Consider the following 22566-nt stretch of genomic DNA (forward strand, 5'->3'; position numbering starts at 1 on the left):
TTTGGGAGGGTAACTCAGACTTTCAGCTGCGTCCTCTGACTGTTCTCCACTCGAAGATGCAGGGAGCCAGCAAACTGCCTCCCTCTCCTGATGCACAATGATCTGCTTCAGAAAGTTAAAGTAATAAACACACACATACTGCACGAGGACAATCACGGACACACAGAGACAGACACACATCCATCTTCTTTAAAACGCTAACAAAATTACAAACCTCAGTTTGCCCCTGCTGTGTAATGACCACATGAGAAAATGAGTGTATAGCCCTGAGTGTGCATGCATGTGTGTCTATGTGAATGTGTGTCCCTGCTGGATGAAACGGTGTCCATTAAATATTTATGACTGCAGATAAAGCTGCAGCTTGGATTTGTTATTCCGTGCTTAGATGTGTGTTGTGTGGGTGTGGGTGGGTGTGCATGCATTTTTTGTGTTTCTCCATCTGCTACAAACCATTTGTAAACATATGAAATTTGGATGAAAAATGCGTTGGATAAGAAACTATCAGTTAAATGAGACAAGCCATTGAGTTAGCTGATGTTTTATTGCACTGTGCAACAATTACACATCTCTGAAGCCTTCCTAAAGAGCATGATAAGAGTAGGAATGCAATTTAAAGAGCCCATTTCATAATTCAATTTTGGGCATGAGCTGAAATCCATTTATACCCATTATATGTTTTAAAAGGACATCATTTTTTCATACTGTACGTACCAGTGACTCCTCCTGTGCCCTTTTGTTTCAGACATTCTGTTTAAGCTTCTGTGTCTTTAAAAGAAACCCAGACTTATATGACCTGTATCGACTTATTAGAAAAATATTGACATTTGCTACATAAATGTGATACATAAAAGATAAAATATCATTGCTTTTATGATATTAGAGAAAAGGTTTTCCACTTGTAGTCCACTGTTGTTGTCTACAAAGCAATGTGTTGTGGGTTGGAGTGAGGAGTCAGATGACCGCAAGTGGCTCCGGTCTCTGGATCCTGCAGTGAGATAAATATTGATTCTGTCCGGGCCTCAGTTTCAACCCGAGAACAGTGTAAGTGGTGCAGACAATACAGAAGACAATACGGAATCTTTAGGAATTTTTACTATGAGGAATAAGATCGGACAGGTGGGGAGGAAAGAGTGGGGCAAAGTCTTCAGTGTCCATGCTGCAGCTGAGAGGAGCTCCGCTTTCTGTCATCGGCTGTTTTAGTAGCGAGCTGAGGGGGGGCAGTTATTTTAGCTCAGGACAGTTTCACGCTGGCTAGTTCAAGGACTCTTCGGACTGCTAAATTCAAGTCCAAATTGTTTACCTACGCTGCAGTTGTGGTTCAGTTTCAGACTCCGAATGTTAAGGTTGTCAGGAACTAAAGAGCTGAGAACAGAACCGACGGTGACTGAGTTTTCTGTGGAAATATTCTCAGCCAGCGTTTCTGTGTAGGTGCATATTGTAAATCAACTACAGCACTTGGCTGGCTTCTGTAATTGCAGCATACCACAGGGGGTGTAATTAATCTACCGGTAAGGTCACAGCGTTATAATGCTGTTTGAGTTTTAGCATCCGAGAACGTATGACATTTGTCATCGGTATGCAGCGATGGTGTGTCACATGACAATAGTTCAATTTTAGTAAGTAAAGTAAGTCAAATGTATTCATATTGTCACAGCATTTTAACATTCTGACAGAGATATCCAATGGGTCCCAGCAGAGGGGCTTTAGGAAGCTGTGAAGACTTGTTTTATATCTCCTGTTGTCTTTGGAATATAATCTACAACAAAACACAGTCCCATGTGACACTGAATCTATATATTTACTGCTAAGTGCTAACCAGTAAAAGTTGTAATATTGTTGAAACAAATACTCTCTTGCGGGACCAATTTATATCATCATCATTGAGGATTTAGAAACATTAAAGATATTTCACGTTTTCCATTTTTAGCAGGAGAGGGCAATTCGAACACATTATGTGAGTCTTATGAGTCGGGGTTCCTTTTAAAGCGTCCCTCCTTGTCCAGTCATTCTTTGTTTGAGGTGTGGCAAACTCACCCCCAATGCAAGCATAATTCAGATATCTTTCATGGTGATGTAGATAAGTAACGGAAGAACAACCTGGACTACAATCAAGGTATTGTAGGTTGTTCAGCGTAGCTCTCTTTGAGTGTGACCTGAGCTGCACAACCTGACAGGTTTTCATCTCAACACCCAAAATGCTACAGTACCTTATTTCACCATAAATTGTAAATTAAATATTCTATAAGCAGCAATAATATATTCTATAAGCAGCCTCTCTAAGCAGCACTCCCTAATTTCTTACTTTCTGACTACTTTATATGAACTGCAACTGCTGACTCTGATTCCAGTCCTGCTGCTGTTCTTTTCCCTCCAGCCAGGCCAATGATTGCCACCCTGCCGTTACGGACGACGGTGAACAACGGGACCATCCTACCAAAGAAAGGCGGCAGCACTCTGCCCTCCCCATCTGGATCTGGATCCAGGAAGGACACCAGCACAGCAGCCAGCAAGAGGTGAGGAACCAAAACACAACGATACAATTGTAACACCGGTGTAATTTCTAGGTTGAGTAGAGCTTTATTTTTTTGGATGTGGTATAGGTGTTTATGGTTTTGGTTGACTGATCCCCTGAGCCTTGTTCAGATCATTTGAAAGTTGCAACTCATGTCTTGATTTTTGTTGTTCTCTGCAGACACTGAATTTGTCCTGAGAGATGTTTTCACTCATGTCTTTCTATGCTATTTCAGCCATAAAATTTCTGGTTTTTTCCTTTTATGTACATATAAATCAACCAGAGCCATCAGCATTTTACAGGTCTGATTCAGTATGGCCATGATACATTACCATAATCGGATGAGGCTCTGCAGACAGCAGGGACCTGCTTCAGTCCAAACAGACGTTAACTGTCTGGCATGGTTTTATTTATATCTGAAGGCGTCGTTCGACTTAATCTTTTGACTCTCATCTAGAGGTTTACAGGAGAGGAGCACAATTTCAATGGCCTCCTGACAAGAAACGACACAGTTCTCTCGCTTTTATTTGTGAGTGTACGGTGTGTGTAATGCTGGAACTGTAAAGTATAAGTCACTGAGTCACAGACAGTAAAAGTAGCAAGTCGTTAGTCATGAGCCATCCGTCTTTTCCATGTTTTTTCTGTCTTGCATGCCTGCTCTGTAGCATTGTCTCTCTGATAACATGTCCTCCCTCTCTATGATGCTGTATCCTGTTAATGTCTTGTCTACAATGTGATGTCCAGTTTGTCCTCTCTGTCTCGTTCTACCAGAATTCTGTATCTGCCCCTCAGGTGAGAGAGTCCCAAAGTATTTAACCGGTCACGATATAACATCATCGCTGCATCACTCTCCTAACAGTCGCTAAACGTCATCTTCAGTTATTGATTTAATGTTTTGTTTTGTTTTTTATTTCACCATTTCTTTCATGGCTAAGACTCACTGTTTGCTGTAAAATCTCAGGGTGATGTTTTTTGTTGTTTGCTTTCTGTATCCAGGATTAGTCTAAACCCCAGCTTGGTCAGAGCCCCATTAGTGCTGGCATACAAGCAGCAGCCTTCAATACTCTCTGGCCCAATTAGGACTGTATGATTCCTCATGGGACTGCACAGCAGCACAAACACTCGCTTCTCTTTCTCTCGCTGTTCTTTAGAGAACAAACACACATGGCCTGTCCAGAAGGGATAACGGCCACTGGCCAGTTTCAGGATTTGAATAGCCTCTTCTCCCATGGGGTGGATTAGGTGACTCATGGGCTTACTGGTCATCAGGCTGCTGATGGAGCTCTTTCTTTGTTGAGAATAGGCAGTCTGTCTGCACCACAGATATGCAGGTCTTCGCAGCTCTGCACTGATGCTGCGGTGTGAGGAACCAACACATTTAATGTCCAAGCTATTCCCTACAAAGAATCCCATTTTATAACGCTTTTGATGATGTGAGATGATGATGAAAAAGGCAACTCCTTCCATAATAGAATTTAATTTGACACTTGACGTGGTTTTGTATTTTCCAGGTAGTTCAATACAGATGATAATCTGACTGAGCACATACCTCTTCATGTTTGCTCTGCCAAGCATACCCAATTTAAGATTTTGTATTGAAGCATCCTGCTTTTTTCATGTTTGATTATTCTCTCAGAGAGCCACTTTAGATCCTGAAAGGCAGCATCTTGACCAGACACTATCGCCCCCAAATTGTAAACACAAGGCTGAAAAAGATCCTAATCTGATAAGGAATCAGCATTTTCCCATTTTTTTTTTAACATGAATAAAATGTGTGTGTGTGTGTGTGTACATTTATCTTTGTTTATAAAAAATATGTAGTCTTACTTGTTAGGACTTGTAACATTACACTAGATTATCACTTGAAATTTCGTTGAAGTTTATGTAAAATCCGTACATGTGCAACTTAACTATATTACGGTGTCATGTAGTGCAAGGTAGCACAGGGGATTTTGAAATGCTGCAAACTTCCAAGACGTTGGTGTGAAATTTATGAAAACTGAATATTTTTCCACGAGAAGAGCAAATTTAGATGTTAGTCTAAAACGCGACTGAGGTGTCTAACTGAATCTTCGCCTGTGAGGCAGGGACGATAACATTAAGGTTATAACTTGTGTTTCAATCTCTGATAAATAACAGGGATGATCACACTGCATTTACAGTGATACAGAGCGTGTAGTAGATTTCTGGAGCATAAAAACATATCTAATGTGTTTTATTATAGGATCAAGCTCTGCCCCTGTCTCCTCTGATTTACAGCCTACACACGATCATTATTGTTATATTTTCATCCTTATAAACCTGCTCATCAGCAATTTTACTGGCCGAGCTTATTTCCAGAGACTTTGTATGTTTTGCTGTTTTCACACACTCTTGACACTTGTTGAACCTGTCACCTATCTTCACGTAGCAGCCTCTCCAGTCAAGAGAAACTTGAGCACCATTTTATAACTGTTCAGCTATTCACTTCAGTTGTCAAATAAAATCAATAACAACAGCATATTGAAATTTATTTTTTTAATTAATCTAGAACATATATATTTCCAAATGTGTCAGTGCCACTAAAACCCAACAACAAAGGGACATATTAGAGATGAATCATGACATGCACACACATATTTTTGTATGAAAAACCTTACCCTGGGAGTGTACAGAAAAGCAGCAACAGCTTATTCACCGTCCCCTCTTATTTTCTCTGTCTCTGCTGACAGCACTGTGAGGAGAGCCAACTCAAACGAACATGTGGGGACTCTCACTCGGAAAGATTCAGGTGACTCAAAAGGCAACCGAACTCGTGCCGGGTCCACCGGCAGCAACTCCAGCGGCAAAAGAAGTGACAGGTAAGTCACGGTGACTGTGAAGAGTTTTCTACTTTCACAGGCGCGCACAAAGACTTTCTGTCTCAACAAAATAGGAGACTGTTTGTGGTTTTTTTTATTTTTTTTTTTATTTCCAATCTAGCAGTGCTCGATAGACACAACTTTCTGATATGAAACATTTAAATGAAAATGAAGAGTTGGTTTATCTGGAGCTGGGTCTCTGATTGACTGCTGTGTGTTTACTCGTTTGCTTTGCAGCAAGCAGAGGGATCCAGTGTTCAATGCAGGTAAGAATTCACGGCTCTTTAGCCTGATGGCTTTGAGTTTTCCTGCTCTGTTACAACCCTTAAAGAGCCATTACACAGCGGATACTCAGTGGTTCTCGGTGTCTGTCAGAGGTCAATGCATTTTTTATGTTGATTGTTCAAATTACCCTTTGGTTTAAAAAAAAAAAAAAAAAAAAAAAAAAAAAAAGAAAAGATCAAATTGCTTTGAACTCTGATTTGAGTTGATGCCTTGAACTGTGTTCTGCACACCGAGGACCTCTTAGAGATACTTTCCATAATGTCCTGCCTTAAATGTCGGTGTTAAACATTCATTCTTCCCATCATCCATTTTCTGACAAGTAACAAATCAACTTCATCCATCCATGCATCCTCACATTATTATTACCATTCATCTTTTCTTTCTAAACACATTCTGCACTGTTTGATTTAAACTATTTGTTGCACATTTGAAAGGTTTTTCATTTTATTCTTGTTGCAGTTTTAGTGAGTTGGTCAAATTCGCCTCCACCACTTGTTTTAAAGCGATTCATGATACAAACATATGACACCAAGCAGCAGGAGCCTCCCAAAGCTTTTATAAATTAACTCTGACCCTCTTGGGTCGCTGTTGTAGCTAACTGCACGGGGATACTCTGGTGACTAATGCGCAGCTGCTGAAAAATTAAAATGAAATTAGATAAAGATCGACCCATTTGAGATCTTCAGGAGCTGCTTTCCCCAACAGTTGGTTTTAAAAACATACATAGATTAAGAGTTAAAATAACCCAAACAATAGAGACTGCTTCTATAACAATGACAAAATTAGTGTCAGATTGAAATCCTTGATATGCCCTAGCGGTCAGAACCTGCACACACAAACTTTACGGGATAGCATTGGGTAACAAAGTCTTATCTTTAAGGCAGATCATTTCTACACCGTTTGATCTTAAACAAAAAGCAGGAAACACATTTTAACAAGACAATGGGACTAAATACGAGATGAGTATTGATCAGAACTTCCACCTTCAGCTCATTATTGATTTTTCTGTAAATTGAATGTCTGTGCTGCCTTTTTTTTTTTACACTTCTGGTTCACACACCAGACTTCTGGGTGTGTCTATGAACATTTGTATTTTCTTAAGTTTCAAGTTGCAAATTTCCTCCACATGTGAAACGTGTGCACCATATTTGTTAATTACAACCATCATAAAAGGAAGAAATGTTAAAGCAGTTTTGACAGAAATAAATCAGCTCACTGTTGGTAAAATGTCTGTAAGGATCGATGATACAACAACTAACCAAAATGATAATTGTAATGCAACGTCATGTTTTCTCTGCAATACAAGAAAAGATTGCGTGTAAAATATATAATTTCTGCCTCTGTATAATTTAAAGTTCGATTTTAAACAAAAAAATCCTATTTAGATGTGTTTGTTTCGGAGGGGGAAAAGTGTAAACTATTAAGTTGAGTGGTTTAGATGTTCCTCTAAAGAAAGAATCTGGGTGACTGAAAACATCATGGAAAGACGTTGCTGTTCACTAAAAGCAGGAAGCAGGAGGTGCACTCACATTAGGACAGAACAGGACGTGAGAAAGCCATGCCACCCCTCACCTGGTGCTTGTGTGTCTCTCTGACCTTTACAAGGGATGCGACGTGTGACCCACTGCAAAGGTAGGCCAGGCCCCTTCTACCCCCAGTGCCCCCCCGGCCTCCACAGCTCTCTGGACACTGCAAATGAAGTTTTTCTGATCTCTCATTATAAATCCCCTTCTCTCAGAGTTTAGAACAAAAGGACTGGACTTTTGTTAAGATATTTGAGATTATTTTCCACCAAAATTTCTTTCTTTTTTTTTTTTTCTAACCTTTTCCTTGCAACAAGCAGAGAGCTGTCCAGACAGGGGCAGGAGTGGGTTGACAAACTGTGTGTGAAAGTTGCCTTCCCCTTAAATGTTTTGAGGCTGAATTAATTGACGCACAAAGTCCCACCTAACCCCCACTGAGTGCTGCATCAGAGTGCGATTGCTGTGTTTGCACTTTTGTTCAGCTGCAGATGAAGCCGCTACTGCTTCCCCAGACGTTTGTCTGTTTGCTCACAGCCTCCCGTTGGCTCATTGGCAGTTAGTTGTCGTCACCATAGAAACAACACAAAGATGTCTGACACGTGCTGCCTCGCAGTTGCTTTGAAGCTGTTGAAATCCTCACAGTAGTCACTGCTCTTGTTGTGCCCTAACCCCTCAGAATCAGACCTTGCGTTTCAAACACATTCAGTCTCTTTTTTTTTTTTTTTTTTTTTTTTTAACTCCTATTGAATCCTGTTGAATTCTTCAGCTTGTAGTCTCCTCACACGGCCTGAAGTGTCATCTGTTTGTGTGTAGACCCCTTCTGTGAAGTGTTTGCAGAGCTGCCAAGAAAGCCAGACTCATTTCCTCACGCATATACAGATGTTTACCCAGTTGTGTTGGACAAGGATTAAATCTTTGGAATAAACATCAGCCAAGTAAATCTAAACATTTTTGTCAATGAAAGCACATAGACTGGCGGTTCCCAACACTTCAGGCTGGTGATGATGAGGCAGTGTCTTACATTTTAATGTAAAATTACATTTAGTTTAACAGAAAAGGGGGGTTTTGTCCTTTTACATCTTTCTGTTCATTTGTTTTAAAGAGCTGGACAAAGCAAAGATCAGAGCAATGTAAAAAAAAAAGAAGGAAGTGTAATGCTTTATTTTACATGTCCAATTATCCTTATCATTTTCAAGGTCTTTCCATGTAGAGCACTGTGAAATTTGGGGAAAATTACATGAAAAATAGACATTTTCTTGAAAGGTAGACTCAATTTCAAAGAAAGTTAGTACTGTATTTACTTTAAGGAGACAAAACATTATGACGGTCACTGCCTAAGATGTCTGTAATCCCTCACGTTTAAAAACAAATCAGATCTATAAAGAAACAGATCAGTAGCAGCCCTGTAGGTGCTCAGAGCCACTTCCACACATTTCCACATCATGTTGACTGTGACGACCTGATCTCCATTTACCGTTTGATATATCCCACAATGGGACAATCTTTTATCATGAGAGATTTCATATCATTAGCATAATTGTCCAGCGATAATAATATTTTATTTCAGCTTTGTATTCTCCAGCCATTTAATATTGGAGAATTCAATCTGCATAATTATTAAGCTGGATTCTGCCAAAAGGCAAATGTGATATTTTGCCATGTTTCTACTGAACTGACTGACTCTGTTGAAAATAAAGTCTTCCAGTTGAACAGCAATTGGATTATCTTTTTTTCAGGAAATTATGGAACTATAAAGTAAAGCATTCCCACAAAAGAAATCCTTCGACTCTCTGCATGGACTTTATTCCATGTTTGGAGACACTAAGACTGGAAAATTACTCAGATATGTATACAGAATTCATCTGGTTTACATTAGAAGTCAGTTGCCCCGGTTTCCTTCTGGTAGTTTATGTCTTTTTTGGTTTCTTTATGCCTCCACTACAATGTTTCAGAAAAAAACAGCCATTATATGAATCTAACTTCTACCAACCTCCTCCCTCCTGTGCGCCTCCTTATCCTCCCTGCTCCTGTTTTGCCCCCTCGCATCCATCCGGCCCTGACAACCCCGATCACTCCCAATCTGCTCTTTTCCCCGCCGCCATTATAGTCACAGTGCAGATTTACCTCAGCCGCTCTACCAAATGGACGGGGAAGAGCAGCGGCCCCACAGCCATAGCTGTGACGGCTCGTTCAGCCACCATCCCCCGGGGAAAACCAGAAAGCAGCAAGGCCAGCGTGGCTAGAAAAGATGGTGCTGCCAAGGTGTCATCGCTCAGAAAGCCCCCGAGTTGTAGCCTCCATCTGGGGAAGTCAGGGAGTCTGTTATCTCCTAATGATACTCCCAGCTATGTCAGCCCTGTTAAGTCACCAAGCCAGTATTTCCAGATTTGTTACTAGCTTATAAAAAATAATCCAGCAATAAAGCAACACTCCTTTAATCAAATATTAGTGTTTATTCCAATCACAAGGCCGTAGAGACAAATTCGTGCTTTTTAACAGATGTGTGCCATCTAAAAAAAAAAGAAAATTAAAGAGCACAGGAGGTCTCTTGTTACTTGCAATTCCACCATAAAGATTCAGAGAAAAGGAACATCACTTAATGAAAATGAAAATAAAGATCAAGCAAGCCCCCAACTTTACCTATAAATCCATTTAAGCTAGTAGTGAGCAATTGTTGACATTCATTTTTAATTGTCTTTGTCTTTGCTTCCCTTGATGTTCTCTGCATGGTTCATTTTTCATTATCAAAGTGTTTAAAACTGATGAGGACTTCTCATTATTTCCTTTTCTAAGCTTCCATCTGTTTTATTTATTTATTTTCCCTATGACATTTCCATTGCTCTGCTTGTGTCTGCATTTTGTCTCGGTTAATGTCTGCTGTGAGCTGAATATTTATGAGTCGTTGAAGTTTTTAACAAAGTGTTTGCAGTCTTATTTTGTGCCCTCTGCTGTCACAAAGATGTGTTGGAAATGACTAATAAAAAAAACAGTTGTTAAGCTTTGTATGAGTTTGCAGTTTCTGTTGTTTTTTTTAAATGAGTTTTCATCACAGTAAAATAAGAATCCCATCACATCCTCTCACATCGCTCCGCTATATTCTAATCCACCTATACATTCAGTGTTATCATCACCCTGCCATTCATAACATAGCAATGTTCTGTGTGTTTCTTTTGTGCAGTAAATATGACACCATTAATCTGACATTAAACACACCCGTGATTCCACACGTGATCTCACTGCCTGTTTCTATTGCCTTTTTCCAGAGGAAGGTTATGTGAAAATGTTCCTTAAGGGTCGTCCCATCACCATGTACATGCCCAAAGACCAAGTGGATATCTACTACCTGGAGGCCAGAGCCGAGCTGCCCAGCCACAAACTCAAACTGGACTGGGTGTATCCTTTTGCTTCAGCTTGTTTCAAAAATAAACCAAGCGGAGATCGGGCCCAACTGGTTTGGCAGCGCCTGCTGCCAAATTTCTGCAGGAATGAATTGTTCATCTACAAACTGATTTGGAAAAGTTTCAAAAACTTATTGTGGGAGCAAGATCATTTCCGATTGTGATGTAGGTGTAAGAAGAAGCTACAAATGTGTCGAACTGCCTGTCAGAGGAGATCTGCTCAGATGCTCGTTTTTCACTGTGTGGTGCTGCCGCTGTCGATCGAGCTCGTCGATCTGCAGCCTGAAATCGGTGATAAGCTGCACTCAGCTGCCAGGCAAAACCAGTCAGCAGCTCCTCTTGTGCTGTTTTATTTTTATTTAGTTTCATTTGCGGGCATCTTTGTTTCTTGCTTTTATAGATCAGAAATGAATGCGGCATGTTGTTCAGAAATCCAAATGGAAAAAAGGCCACAGGGCAAAGAAAAAGACTAAATCAGAGGGAGCAAGCACAAGCAACATGCACAGGAATTGACAACTGATTATGCTGATTCCAGTCTGAATATACAATGCATATGTGCAAGATGTAAGGACTTCAATTTCTTTTTTTGATTGGCACACCTATTTGTGTGCACAAGTGTAGGAAGATGTGCCATCTATTTTATAATTCCTTGACCCTTTTATTGCTCAGCTACGGTTACCGCGGTCGCGACTGTCGCTCCAACCTTTACCTACTTCCCACTGGAGAAACGGTATATTTCATCGCCTCAGTGGTCGTCTTGTTCAATGTGGACGAGCAGCTGCAGAGACACTACACCGGACACACGGACGACATCAAATGGTAAGTGACACGAGCAGAAAGGATCCCATCTGTTATGGGCTCTCTTATTTCTTTGGCACCATTTCAACAAGCCTAAAATGGAATCATCTTTTCTATTCCTGATTCTTAATTAGTGCACAAGCACATGCACGGATAGCAAGCCAGAATGTCGCTACTGTAGATGGAAGCTGCAGATGTACTTGAGTGTTACAGACAGTGAAGTAATTGCAGGACAGTGTTCTGCAGTGAGTGTAATCTTCAGCAGTTGCTGATGATTAAGTTATTCCACTCTAAGGTTGATAAAAGTGCGACTCGCGGTTTAGATTACAGATCAGAGGATGGATCGCAGACGGATCTTTTATGCTCTTTTGAAGACGGTGCGTTTGAACTTTACCCATCCTACAAGTGAAGCTACACTGCCGTACCCAAGAGAGCGTGTTTCTTAATATGTCTCATTTTCCCACACATATGAGCAAAGACAAGTGTGCTGGAGCTATGGTACAGCCTTTCAGGTTGCTCATCTTTATTCAAAGGGGTCTTTTGATGTCAAAAATGTTTCCAGCTGTTCATGTCTGCTTTTCACGTCTTCAGCCTCGCTGTCCACCCTGATAAGATCACCATAGCAACTGGGCAGGTGGCGGGGACCTCCTCAGATGGTAAAGTAAGTATGGTCTCATACTGATGCTTTATCATTTTACCATTCAACATTTGTCATCTTAAAGAGGCGAAAAGGTCATGCTATTTTCTTTGTGAGATACTGACTTAAGTCAAGCAATTCTGCCTCATTATTAGGCTCTCTGCATCATATATTTGCTGAATTCGCTGAATGTGCCAGTCCGTCATCATCATGATCAGATGATGGACCTCACTCAGTGTTTTGCCCATGTTTGTGTGTCATGTTTCCTGGCAGCAGCTGGCTCCTCACGTTCGTGTGTGGGACTCCGTCAGCCTCAACACCCTTCATGTTCTGGGAGTGGGTTTCTTTGACCGGGCACTAGTCTGCCTGGCATTCTCCAAATCGGTACAGAAACACGGCAAACATTCTTTTAGGCCATCCCTGCTCTGACCGGAGCTAGGTTTAGGTCTTTTGATGAGTTAAAAAAAAGTCAAATAAACACAGAGTTGTTCCTGTTTTTGCACATTAGAATGGAGGAAACACTCTTTGCGTTGTAGATGACTCCAATGACCACGTCCTCTCTGTGTGGGACTGGCAGAGAGAAGACAGACTGGCTGAGGTTAAGGTATGTGCACATGTGTTTTTGGGTTTGCTCTAATTTTGTTTCTTTTGCTAAGCTGAACTTATTCCTTGTTTTATGTGGATCTGTTCAGTGCTCCAATGAGTCAGTGTTTGCGGCAGACTTTCACCCAACAGACAGCAACATCATTGTGACTTGTGGAAAGTCTCATCTCTGTTTCTGGACCATGGAGAAAGGCATGCTGGTCAAGAAGCAAGGACTGTTTGAGGTAAGAAGACAACAAGCTGTTCCTCGCACGTTTTTTTTTCATCCCGCGGAACAATAGTATATAAATATTGTTTAGTTCTTAGAGAAAATCAGTGATGGTGGAGCAAATTGGAACCACACACACGTTCTTGTGTTTGTTGCAGAAACAAGAGAAGCCCAAGTTTGTGTTGTGTGTGACCTTCGCAGAAAATGGAGACGCTATCACTGGGGACTCGAGTGGAAACATCCTGGTGTGGGGAAAAGGTACAAAGTATTCCTCACAGAAAGCCGTCGGCCCTGGGTAGACATAACCATGCCCATGAAGCACTGTAGGCGCTAACAGAAGCGAGCCTGTCATTAAGAGAAGCAAATTAAAACGAGAGAAAAAAAAAAAATCTGTGTGAGTTTGTGCACATAGACGTTTTACGTGGTCCAAAGCTCAAAACGTCTCATTGTGGTGGAGCCGTCAGGAGATCAGGGGTCAAATTCGGGTCAAACTGAGAATAGAATAGAATTGGAACTTGTGAGCAGACCTTTAATTGTAAAAGTGAGCTTCTTATCTTCAGATGCACCATCTCTCTTTGTCTCTGGTTTCTCTATCGATCACCCTTCTGCCCTCCTCAGGCAGTCGACCTTTGTGTCTGTCTCCCTCCGACTGAGCCTTCTCATCTATCTCATCCCATCTCTGTCACACAGGCACTAATCGCATCAGCCACGTCATCCAAGGAGCTCACGAGGGCAGCATCTTTGCTGTGTGCATGCTGAGGAACGGCACGCTGGTGTCTGGAGGGAAAGACCGCAGGCTTGTTTCCTGGGACGGCAGCTACCAGAAGATACAAACCGTGGAGGTGAAATGCCAAAAGATTTTCTCTCCTTCAAAGCTGGAAATAAAGTGTATAAATTACTCATAATTTGTAGGGTGAAATGCATTAGTCATGCTGTTGGAGCTCCACAGAACACTAATGATCTGTTAGGAGATGACAGTGTGGATAAAGTCATGTGAAAACACTAAGCGTGGAAACTGTTAACTGCCTCTTCAACAAGCAGACTCTTGGTCCTCTATGAAAATTAGACCATAGATGCGGATATTATTCTCAAGCAAATGATGCAATAGCTGGCATATTGAAGTAATTTTCTTAATTTAGATTAAAAAACACTCCATTGCATGGAAAATGTAAGTAAATCCCTGCATGTATTACTAATATCTACAAAGCTGTCTCTCATACCATATATATATATATATATATATATATATATATATATATATATATAAAAAGAGCTATTGATACTTATGAGTCAGGGAAAGGATGTAAAAATATCTCCTAAACAAGCCGTGTGGATGTTTGTCCAGGACTGGCCACCAAAGCAAATTCAGCCCATTAACAGACAATTTCATGCAAAACCAAGTATCCGACAACTCCAGAATTCCATCACAGGACCTGCAGGTACCTCTGTGTTTTCAATCAGAGAGAAGAATTACACTTCCTCAGTGAACATGTAGACAAAGAGCAGGCTTCTTTGGGTAATTTCCTCTTAGCCGATGAACCGGAGATGGAGTTGAGTGGCAGCAGAAATATTTGATGCAAAACTAATTTTCTTCAGGAAAAGGAACAGCTATCTGCTGAAACGCTGGGGTTGAACTGAAAGAAGACCTCTTAACATGTAATGGAGGGTATGGAATGGCCAAAGCACAGATTTGAAACTCACTGAAATTTTATCAGGGAACTTTGCAGAGAATAATGTTCAATAAGTTAAGGAAGCTAACGACAGATACTGGTAAACCTCTCTTTATCGAGAAGTTTTATGTTTTTATGTCCAAGCATGCTAAAATAAAAATGTAAACAAAGTCCATGGGGGTGTAATGAGTTTTCACGTGACTATATGTGTTAATAAAAGCTTACAGTGCGTATCCAGTTGCTTCTTCTGAAGAAGGTCTTTCTCTGGGAGCTGGAAATGCCCCCGTTGCCCGGCTGCAAACTGTGCTTTCTCAGCATGGCATCATAAATATTACAGAGGATGGGATGGATTTGTGCTCTTAAGAAGCTCCGTGGATCTTTATAGTGATGCCACACTTGTGGCTTACTTATGTCTTAATTGATTCATGAAAACCACATTACGCCATGAAAGGTTATTTTGTGGTTCATGGTGTTTTTCTCCGTGCAGGTGCCTGAATTGTTTGGCCCAATTCGGACCATAGCAGAAGGCAAAGGGGAGAGTGTACTCATCGGGACCACTAAGAACTTTGTTTTGCAGGGAAGTTTGGATGGAGAATTTACGTCCATTACACAGGTAGATTCAACATTTTAGAGAAGTTACGCCCTTATTTGCTCCGCAATGTAAGACTTTTTTATTTTCTGCTCACCAGTTAATCCACTAACTCTTCTTCTTCTTTCCAGGGTCACACTGATGAGTTGTGGGGCCTAGCGGTCCATCCCTGGAAACCTCAGTTTCTGACCTGCGGATATGACAGGCAGGTCTGTCTGTGGGATTCAAGCATGCATCAGCTCATCTGGAACAAGAGTATAGAGGTCAGTTTTGGCAACACCGCCCCCTGAAGTCAGTCTTGGGAATTACACCCACCACAGAACAGACCATGAAATGGCCAATGATTTAAAAGTTTTGATGCCTTTGAGAAATAACAGGAGCTGTGTTCTCTCATACAATTTTTTACATTTGCCTGTAATTTGTTTCATATATGACTTTCACACACATAAAGTTATATCACCAAGTATTATGAAACTAAACCTTTTAAGAAATCTTTGACACTATCACTACCTCTCTGAGAACTTAATAATCTTATGCACCATATGCAACATTATTTAAAATGATTATTTAACTGCTCCCTATTTCACTAAAAGGTCAGTCCTCTGTGTTTATGTACTGTAGGCTACACGTTTCTACATCACGTATGCGTAAATTGGACCATGTTTGACCATGTTTGTACAAATCCTTAAGCGAATATTAGTACAAAGAAAGCTTCTCCTTTCAGGAGATGAATGTAAGAAGTGCCTTCTGATGTCCAACTGCACATGAATCAGTACAAACAAGTGAAGAAGTTCTAAAAGTACAAGTCAACTAACAACAATGAATATGCATTAATGAAGCGAAGGAAGACTTCACAGTGACCTCCTCTTTCTTTTCTGACAGGACACCGCCCAATCAGCAGGCTTCCACCCATGTGGAGCAGTGGTTGCCATAGGAACCCAGACTGGCAGGTACATATCCCGTCACTGAAAAGAGTTCGGTGGCTGCTAATATTGTGAAGGAAATTTAGAAAATGTTTCGGTGAATATTAAGCAGCTGAAAAGCCAGATTGTGCAGCAGTCTGTCACTGATCCTGCAGGTGGCTGGTGCTGGACACAGACTCTAAGGATTTGGTCGCGGTGCACACAGATGGGAATGAACAGCTGTCTGTTATGCGCTATGGACCAGGTATGTCGGTAACTCCTGGCAGCATGTTTTCCCTGAGTGATGTTCTGTTTTCCTTGTAAAGTTTGGATAACTGAAATACAGCATGTATCCATGCTGAAGTGTTTGTGTTAACACAGGTTGATTACACCAGGAATGATACAAATAAAAGAATGTTTAACACAGTATTATTGCTGGGAAAAAAGACACCTCCCCTCAAATTTATCATAATTTCGTTTATAATTTCATAATTGAAATACCTGTTATTCTTTTAAGACATTGAGTAGATTCCTATGAGCCATACTGGATATTTAATAGTTGAAACAGCCTTCTGTTGCAGATGTGACATCTCTACTATTAATGTCAGAATCCAACTCAAATGTATAATTAGCCAAAACTCCAGTTATTAACTTGACATCGTTATACATTAGCATTTTGTTTTATCACCAATAATGTTCCTTTTTCTCTCCTTTAGATGGTAATTTCCTGGCTATTGGTTCCCACGACAACTACATCTACATCTATGCGGTGGCGGAAAACGGAAAGAAGTACAGTCGAGTGGGGAAGTGTTCGGTGAGCATCTGTATATTTAGTTCCCTGCCCAGCTCTATATTTTGGTTTTTCCTGCTCCTCTCTGATTTTATACGGATACTATAAAAGGTTGAAGAACAAGTCTCTGAGTACCCTGCTGTGTTTGTGTGTCAACATTTCTTGGAATTTTTCTGGCTCTTGAAACTTTAACTCGGGAAATGTTGTGAAGTGGGTTGTTGTGTTTCTGTGAGAAGAAGTCCTCTAACTTTGTCCATTTTTATCTTTTACCAGGGTCACTCCAGTTTCATCACCCATTTGGACTGGTCGGTGGACTCCCAGTATCTGGTATCAAATTCAGGCGACTATGAGATACTGTACTGTAAGTATGACCACCTGTATCATTTCACCGTCCTGGTTGGCTCACATGCAGCTAAGTGATGCTAAAACATGTTTGTTGTTGTCTTCACAGGGATCCCATCAGTGTGCAAACAGGTGGTCAGTGTGGAGACCACCAGAGATATTGAGTGGGTCACCTGCACTTGCACACTGGGCTTCCAGATCTTTGGTAAGTGATGGCTCCTTCTGTCTCCACTTTACACGCCGGGTTTGAATCATGACATCCATACAGCAAGTGTTTTCTTCTGCTTCTCAGGCCTGTGGCCTGAAGGTTCAGATGGCACCGACATCAATGCAGTGTGCAGGTCCAGTAACAAAAGCCTCCTGGTTACTGGGGACGACTTTGGGAAAGTCCATCTCTTCTCATACCCCTGTTCGCAGTTCAGGGTATGATGCTATACAAGAAGAAGAAAGTATTTTAAAAGTTCGATTCACCGTGTTTTGAAAGACTTGTTTTATGTTTGTTCCAGGCTCCCAGCCATGTTTACGGAGGCCACAGCAGCCATGTGACCAATGTGACCTTCCTGTATGACGATAGCCACCTTGTGTCGACTGGTGGGAAGGACATGAGCGTGTTGCAGTGGAGGATAGTCTGATCGAGCAGACACAAACAGTAACTGTTAGCGCCTCAGAGCTGCTGCCGACCCCTGGAGAATCAAACTGTACTGAACTGCACTAAAATGAACCAAACCAAACTTAAATGAAGTCGAAATAAGAAATGGATCTGAATGAACTGAAGTGATTTGAAAGAAGAGAAACTGAGTTTTCCCCTCCTGATCTGTGGAGGTGTAATGAACAGCTGCTTGAAATGTAAAAATCCTCCTTTTTACTCTTTTTCTGTTTCTTCACACTACATGTACAAAATAAATCTGCGCCTCACGCACTGTAGCCTTGTGACACGAGACGGAAAGAGTCTGACTTAACAGAATCAAAGGCTCAGACTTTGTGACGGCACTTGTCCAGCACTTGTTTGGTGTACCCTCCCGTCACAGATACTAGGCTCAGGAGGTTTGTTTTGCTGCCGGTTTGTTTTTGCAGCCTGATGGAGATGAGATCCAAGACCCTTGCGACACAAACTAAAGGAAGAATATTGGGATTTTCTAACTGTTAAACTTTCTTTTATTCTGTATTTAACAACTCAGGAAAGCACGAGTGAGGCAAGAGCCTTCCCTGTTATTAACATGGGGGAAAAAAAGCCTTTGGCTGCCCTAAACATATTTCACTGAACTATTCAGAGCTTTCAGCCACAGTTTACATGTGACTAAACGTTTTTCTGATTCATTTGTATCAGCCAAGGTGTACCCATTCAGTGCAGAAAATGTAATTGGACACATTTGGACCCTATGATAATCTGACATATTTATGTGGAGGCAATGCCAAATTACAAATATTGAAATGTATAAGAAGTATCAGAGCTTCCCAGTCTTAAAAAAGAGACATTTACTATTATTTATTGATCATAAGTCTAATCCTGCACTGCCGGTTTTATTTCCTTTGAATTTTCTCCTGCAGTTAATCCCTGTTTAGTCCTGTGTGGGTAAATGTACCGAGAGCCTTGAAACAGATCTGAAGAAAATGTGAGTGACTTACTGAAACCGTTTCGGATTTCCTTCGGGTGAGATGTTGTATGTTTGCTTTATCTTTTGTCTCGAATGCAAGGAGCACCACGATGAGTTCACGAAGGTGAAGGATGTGACCATCACACTGTAACTGTCTGACCTGCACTCTCAGATGCTCGCAAAAAAAAGATTGAACTGAGCCGAACCTTCTCTCCATAAGGCAACCGCTTCTGCCTGATGAACACGCAGCAGGTCCATTGGTATTTAGCACCAGATGGAACTTCACATAAATCAGTGTCTGCTCATTCAAGCTGTGTCACATTCATTCAGGTCTATGGTACATAGCGTGTCACATTCCTCCTCTTACGGTCAACAGAAAGCCGAGCTTACGCACATGCATGTGTTTAAAGTTCTGTTTAATTGGAGTTGACATGATTCTAGTGTGAACATCACTGCTATTGTTATAAAACATGTTGTTTGGAGATCCTGAAGGCCAGCTGATTGATGGAGTACTTTCATCAGAAGATCCTTAGAAATCGTCTAACAGCTAAGATTTGAATTCAACAGGGTGGATTTTACATGACCAGTCTTACCACTTAACACACTGCGCTGCAGATACAAAACCATTAAACATTTGACATCTGACTGAAAGTAAATGAGACCTGAAATTCTTTCGGTGTTGTCTTCTGGTTTCCATTTTATTACATTTTCCTGTTTTGTTGGTTTGTTTGTTTGTTTGTTTGTTTGTTTTAAATCTGTGTTATTTCGGGAATGACTTGCAGTATCTAAAAAATAATTACAGTGGTCCTGTTTTACAAAATCAAACGCCAGACAACACACAACGTTACAAATAAATTACACCATCAAACCCAAACAAGAAAAAGCATTTCACAAAGCGCAAGGTTTTAGAGAACAAATATTTTGTAAAATACGCCAAAATCTGAAACCAAACACTGTTCTTCAAACATTGAATCAGAGAACATAAGAATAAAACAGCTGCGATTAAAAGAAAAAGGGCAACATTTCATAAAACGAGATTTAAAAGAACACTAACGAACAGTAAACCTAATACGAGACGACGTATATAAAAAAAGTAGAAGAAACAACAGAATTTCAACCAAAGGAAAAAACAACAATGAAACGGAAAACAAAATCCACCGAATAAGATGCAACAATAAAACTGAAAACACATCTAACTTAATACTACAATGAAACACAATCATATTTAACAAAAAAACTTTTTTGGTTCTGTTTAGTGAAATGTTTTTTAATTTCCCAAAATAACCAAATTCAGTGTTTTGTTATTGTATAGTTGAGTTTTCTGAAATGTTGCATTTAGTTGCACGTTTTCTTCTTATGTTCGCTTCCTTTTTTTGTTGTCTTTTTCATAATTTTTGTCTTTTTGGTTTTAATGTGTTGTCTGTTATTGTGCTTTATGTTTTGTTGATCTGCTTTAAGAAAATTGTGTATTTGTGTGTGTCAGTGGGGGTATTTGTTAGATGAATTAATCAATTACTTTATTTATCTATCACCTCAGGGCCAACATAATATGAAGTCTTGCTCCATACATTCATGCCACATCAAGCCGTTCATTGTCAATAGCCAGACACTATTGTGCACAGTACACAGAGTCAGAGCCTCCTGATCTGACGGGTGGGGTTTGGGGGGTCGTCAGTGGTCTGCATGTGCGCGTCTTGGCCGCAGGTGGGCAGCCTTGAGCCTGTCGGATCCCTCCTCCTCCTTTGCACGCCGTATTAGCATTTTTCCCCAAAATCTCTCCACTTCACCCAAACCACTCCGAATGGGAAGAAAATATGGCATGAAAGAGGCGGCTGACCACCACCGTTCACCGTCTTCTACCGAGCGCGAGCTGAACATGGACTTAAGGAGACGCAGCGGCGCGTGCGGACAACAGAGACAACGGAGCACAAAGCGGATGGCATAAAACGCTCGGGTTGTCGCTTAGCGTTTGCGAACCGACAGCAGCCTGTGATATCTCTTTAGACGCATATAGTTGACGCCAGGTGGAGGCTGCTGGCCCCCCCAGACTGGGTTAATACCGACATAGTAGCGGACAAATTGATCAGCCTCATCAGTGCCATCATCTCCGGCTGAATAAAGGAGGAGAAAGGAAAATGAGGTAAGCCGCGGCCAGCACCATGCGCTCAGTTTGACGCGTCATGACAGATGCGCACCGACACACTCTGCCCTCTACCTCCAGACTACATCCACATTTACACATATGTATTAGGAGAATATGGCGTCGAGAATAAATGCAACATTATTGACGTCTCATGGCTCATTCTTCACCGTCCAGCGGCCCACACCCCCGGCCTCAGCTCTTTATAGGCGTCCTTTACCGTCCACTGATGTGTTGGGCGAGTTATGTCAATAACTCATCCTCTTTTCCCCTCTATTGTCACCGCCGGACCCGCCCAGTGTATTGAATACCGGGCTCAGGCCATGATAATGTTGTCATGGAAACGACAGCATCACGTATTTCTCCACATAGGCAATACGGCGCACCTGGTGAAATAAAACGCCTGTTTCACTAAATATTACCGACGCACCGCCATATGTGAGTGGCTGCAGGGGGGGAATAGGATAAGTGAGGGCGCTTATAACCATGGCAGGAGGAGGAGGAGGGTGTTTATTCTGGTGGTTGCCAGGCAGGTTAACAGACCCACACCCCCCTCTCCTCACACACACCTCCATTAGCCTGTTCCCTGAGTGATCCATGCGCGTTTTCAGCCTGTAGAATATGTGACTCATGTTGAAATCTTTGTATCCGAGCTTATTTCTGCTCATTTAAGCTCAGCTCTGGTTATGGTGGAATGCAGCGTGCACAGAGGCCTGCTTCTCTAGCAGCAGTCTCTGTATTCTGTTCTATTTATGCAACAGTCCTTTTATGCTTCTCCCTGCTGCCTGTAGTTTGACTCCTCTGTCACTGCAGCCTGCACCATTCTGTTTTATGGCTTCGGATTTACTCTGACAGCTCTCCTCAGATACAGTGCACCCTCTCACTCCAGCTACTGGCGTTGGGCTGCCCGTGTGTGAGAGAAAGTCCGGCTCTGTATTTGTGGTGTTTCTCTCTTCTGAGAGGAACAGAAGAGAAAGGGAGTGAGATACAATTGTTTGAACAAAATACAGAAAAGAAGGAGAGAAAGTCACAAATGCCGCCACACAATATGTCCTTATTCAAATAATTCACCCGTCTCCTGCAGCCTCACTGAAAGCAAATGACGATAGTAGCTGAACTATTTCGCTCCCAGACAGTAAATATGTAAGACTCACGTGGTGCAGTCCAGCTGGATGAGCATGCCGTTTCCTCTCTTTCTGTGAAGCTCAGCTACTTGTATCCCATCCTGGAGTTTATATCCACCAGAGGCAGCTCTGTTGCTTGACTCAAGCCCAAAAGGGAAGTCTTAAATCTTCAGAAAGCAGCACAACAAGGTGACCTGGATCTTCTTTTGCAGAGTAAAGAGTTAGGTTCAATGTGATCATTTGTTTGGCCTCGCTGCTTCTGTGGTAGCATTGGTGTCAGAGTGCACATGTTTCTCCTGAATGTGCCGTAACCACATCCATGCACGTGCACATAAGATCTTTGGTTGGTCGATAGTGGTTGCTCCTGGATATATGTGTGTGTGTGTGTGTGTGTGTGTGTGTGTGTGTTTGTGAGACAGAGACAGAAAGCATGCAAGGGAACAGTGGAGGCGGGAAAACAGCGAGGCATCTCTCCTGTGCCATTTATGTGGGATGATTTCTGGAGCGCATGTTGTGGTGACTCATTGTGGGGAAGGGAGAACGAGCGAGTGCAGCCACTGGAAGGTAAAATGCTGAGTTATGTGTCGTACTGCAGGCAGTTGCTGCTGCT

The 22566-nt window shown here is 41.5% G+C and overlaps 2 protein-coding genes across 10 annotated transcripts in view; both read left to right on the forward strand.

Annotated features, from left to right (window-relative positions):
• Positions 1-19353, forward strand: part of eml1 (EMAP like 1) — a 51014-nt gene extending 31661 nt beyond the window's left edge. For 4 of the 9 annotated variants that reach the window (XM_075448544.1, XM_075448540.1, XM_075448545.1 and 1 more), the window contains 22 exons: positions 2375-2513; positions 3284-3304; positions 5224-5352; positions 5590-5618; positions 7243-7269; positions 10424-10553; positions 11228-11377; positions 11948-12017; positions 12267-12377; positions 12502-12597; positions 12686-12820; positions 12963-13062; positions 13495-13646; positions 14962-15087; positions 15195-15326; positions 15946-16013; positions 16142-16230; positions 16682-16779; positions 17029-17116; positions 17207-17302; positions 17390-17520; positions 17604-19353. In XM_075448544.1, the coding sequence (XP_075304659.1) occupies positions 2375-2513; positions 3284-3304; positions 5224-5352; positions 5590-5618; positions 7243-7269; positions 10424-10553; positions 11228-11377; positions 11948-12017; positions 12267-12377; positions 12502-12597; positions 12686-12820; positions 12963-13062; positions 13495-13646; positions 14962-15087; positions 15195-15326; positions 15946-16013; positions 16142-16230; positions 16682-16779; positions 17029-17116; positions 17207-17302; positions 17390-17520; positions 17604-17729 (2243 nt within the window). In that variant the 3' untranslated portion in view covers positions 17730-19353. The remainder of the gene's footprint in view (positions 1-2374; positions 2514-3283; positions 3305-5223; positions 5353-5589; positions 5619-7242; positions 7270-10423; positions 10554-11227; positions 11378-11947; positions 12018-12266; positions 12378-12501; positions 12598-12685; positions 12821-12962; positions 13063-13494; positions 13647-14961; positions 15088-15194; positions 15327-15945; positions 16014-16141; positions 16231-16681; positions 16780-17028; positions 17117-17206; positions 17303-17389; positions 17521-17603) is intronic. The other 5 variants (XM_075448542.1, XM_075448546.1, XM_075448541.1 and 2 more) reach the window with 4 other exon arrangements.
• A 1043-nt stretch (positions 19354-20396) lies between these two features.
• Positions 20397-22566, forward strand: part of evla (Enah/Vasp-like a) — a 35750-nt gene continuing 33580 nt past the window's right edge. The window contains exon 1 of the mRNA XM_075448031.1: positions 20397-20832. Coding sequence (XP_075304146.1) covers positions 20828-20832 — 5 coding nt within the window. The 5' untranslated portion in view covers positions 20397-20827. The remainder of the gene's footprint in view (positions 20833-22566) is intronic.

Source organism: Odontesthes bonariensis, chromosome 17 (genome assembly GCF_027942865.1).
Source record: "Odontesthes bonariensis isolate fOdoBon6 chromosome 17, fOdoBon6.hap1, whole genome shotgun sequence".
Classification (NCBI taxonomy): domain Eukaryota; kingdom Metazoa; phylum Chordata; class Actinopteri; order Atheriniformes; family Atherinopsidae; genus Odontesthes; species Odontesthes bonariensis.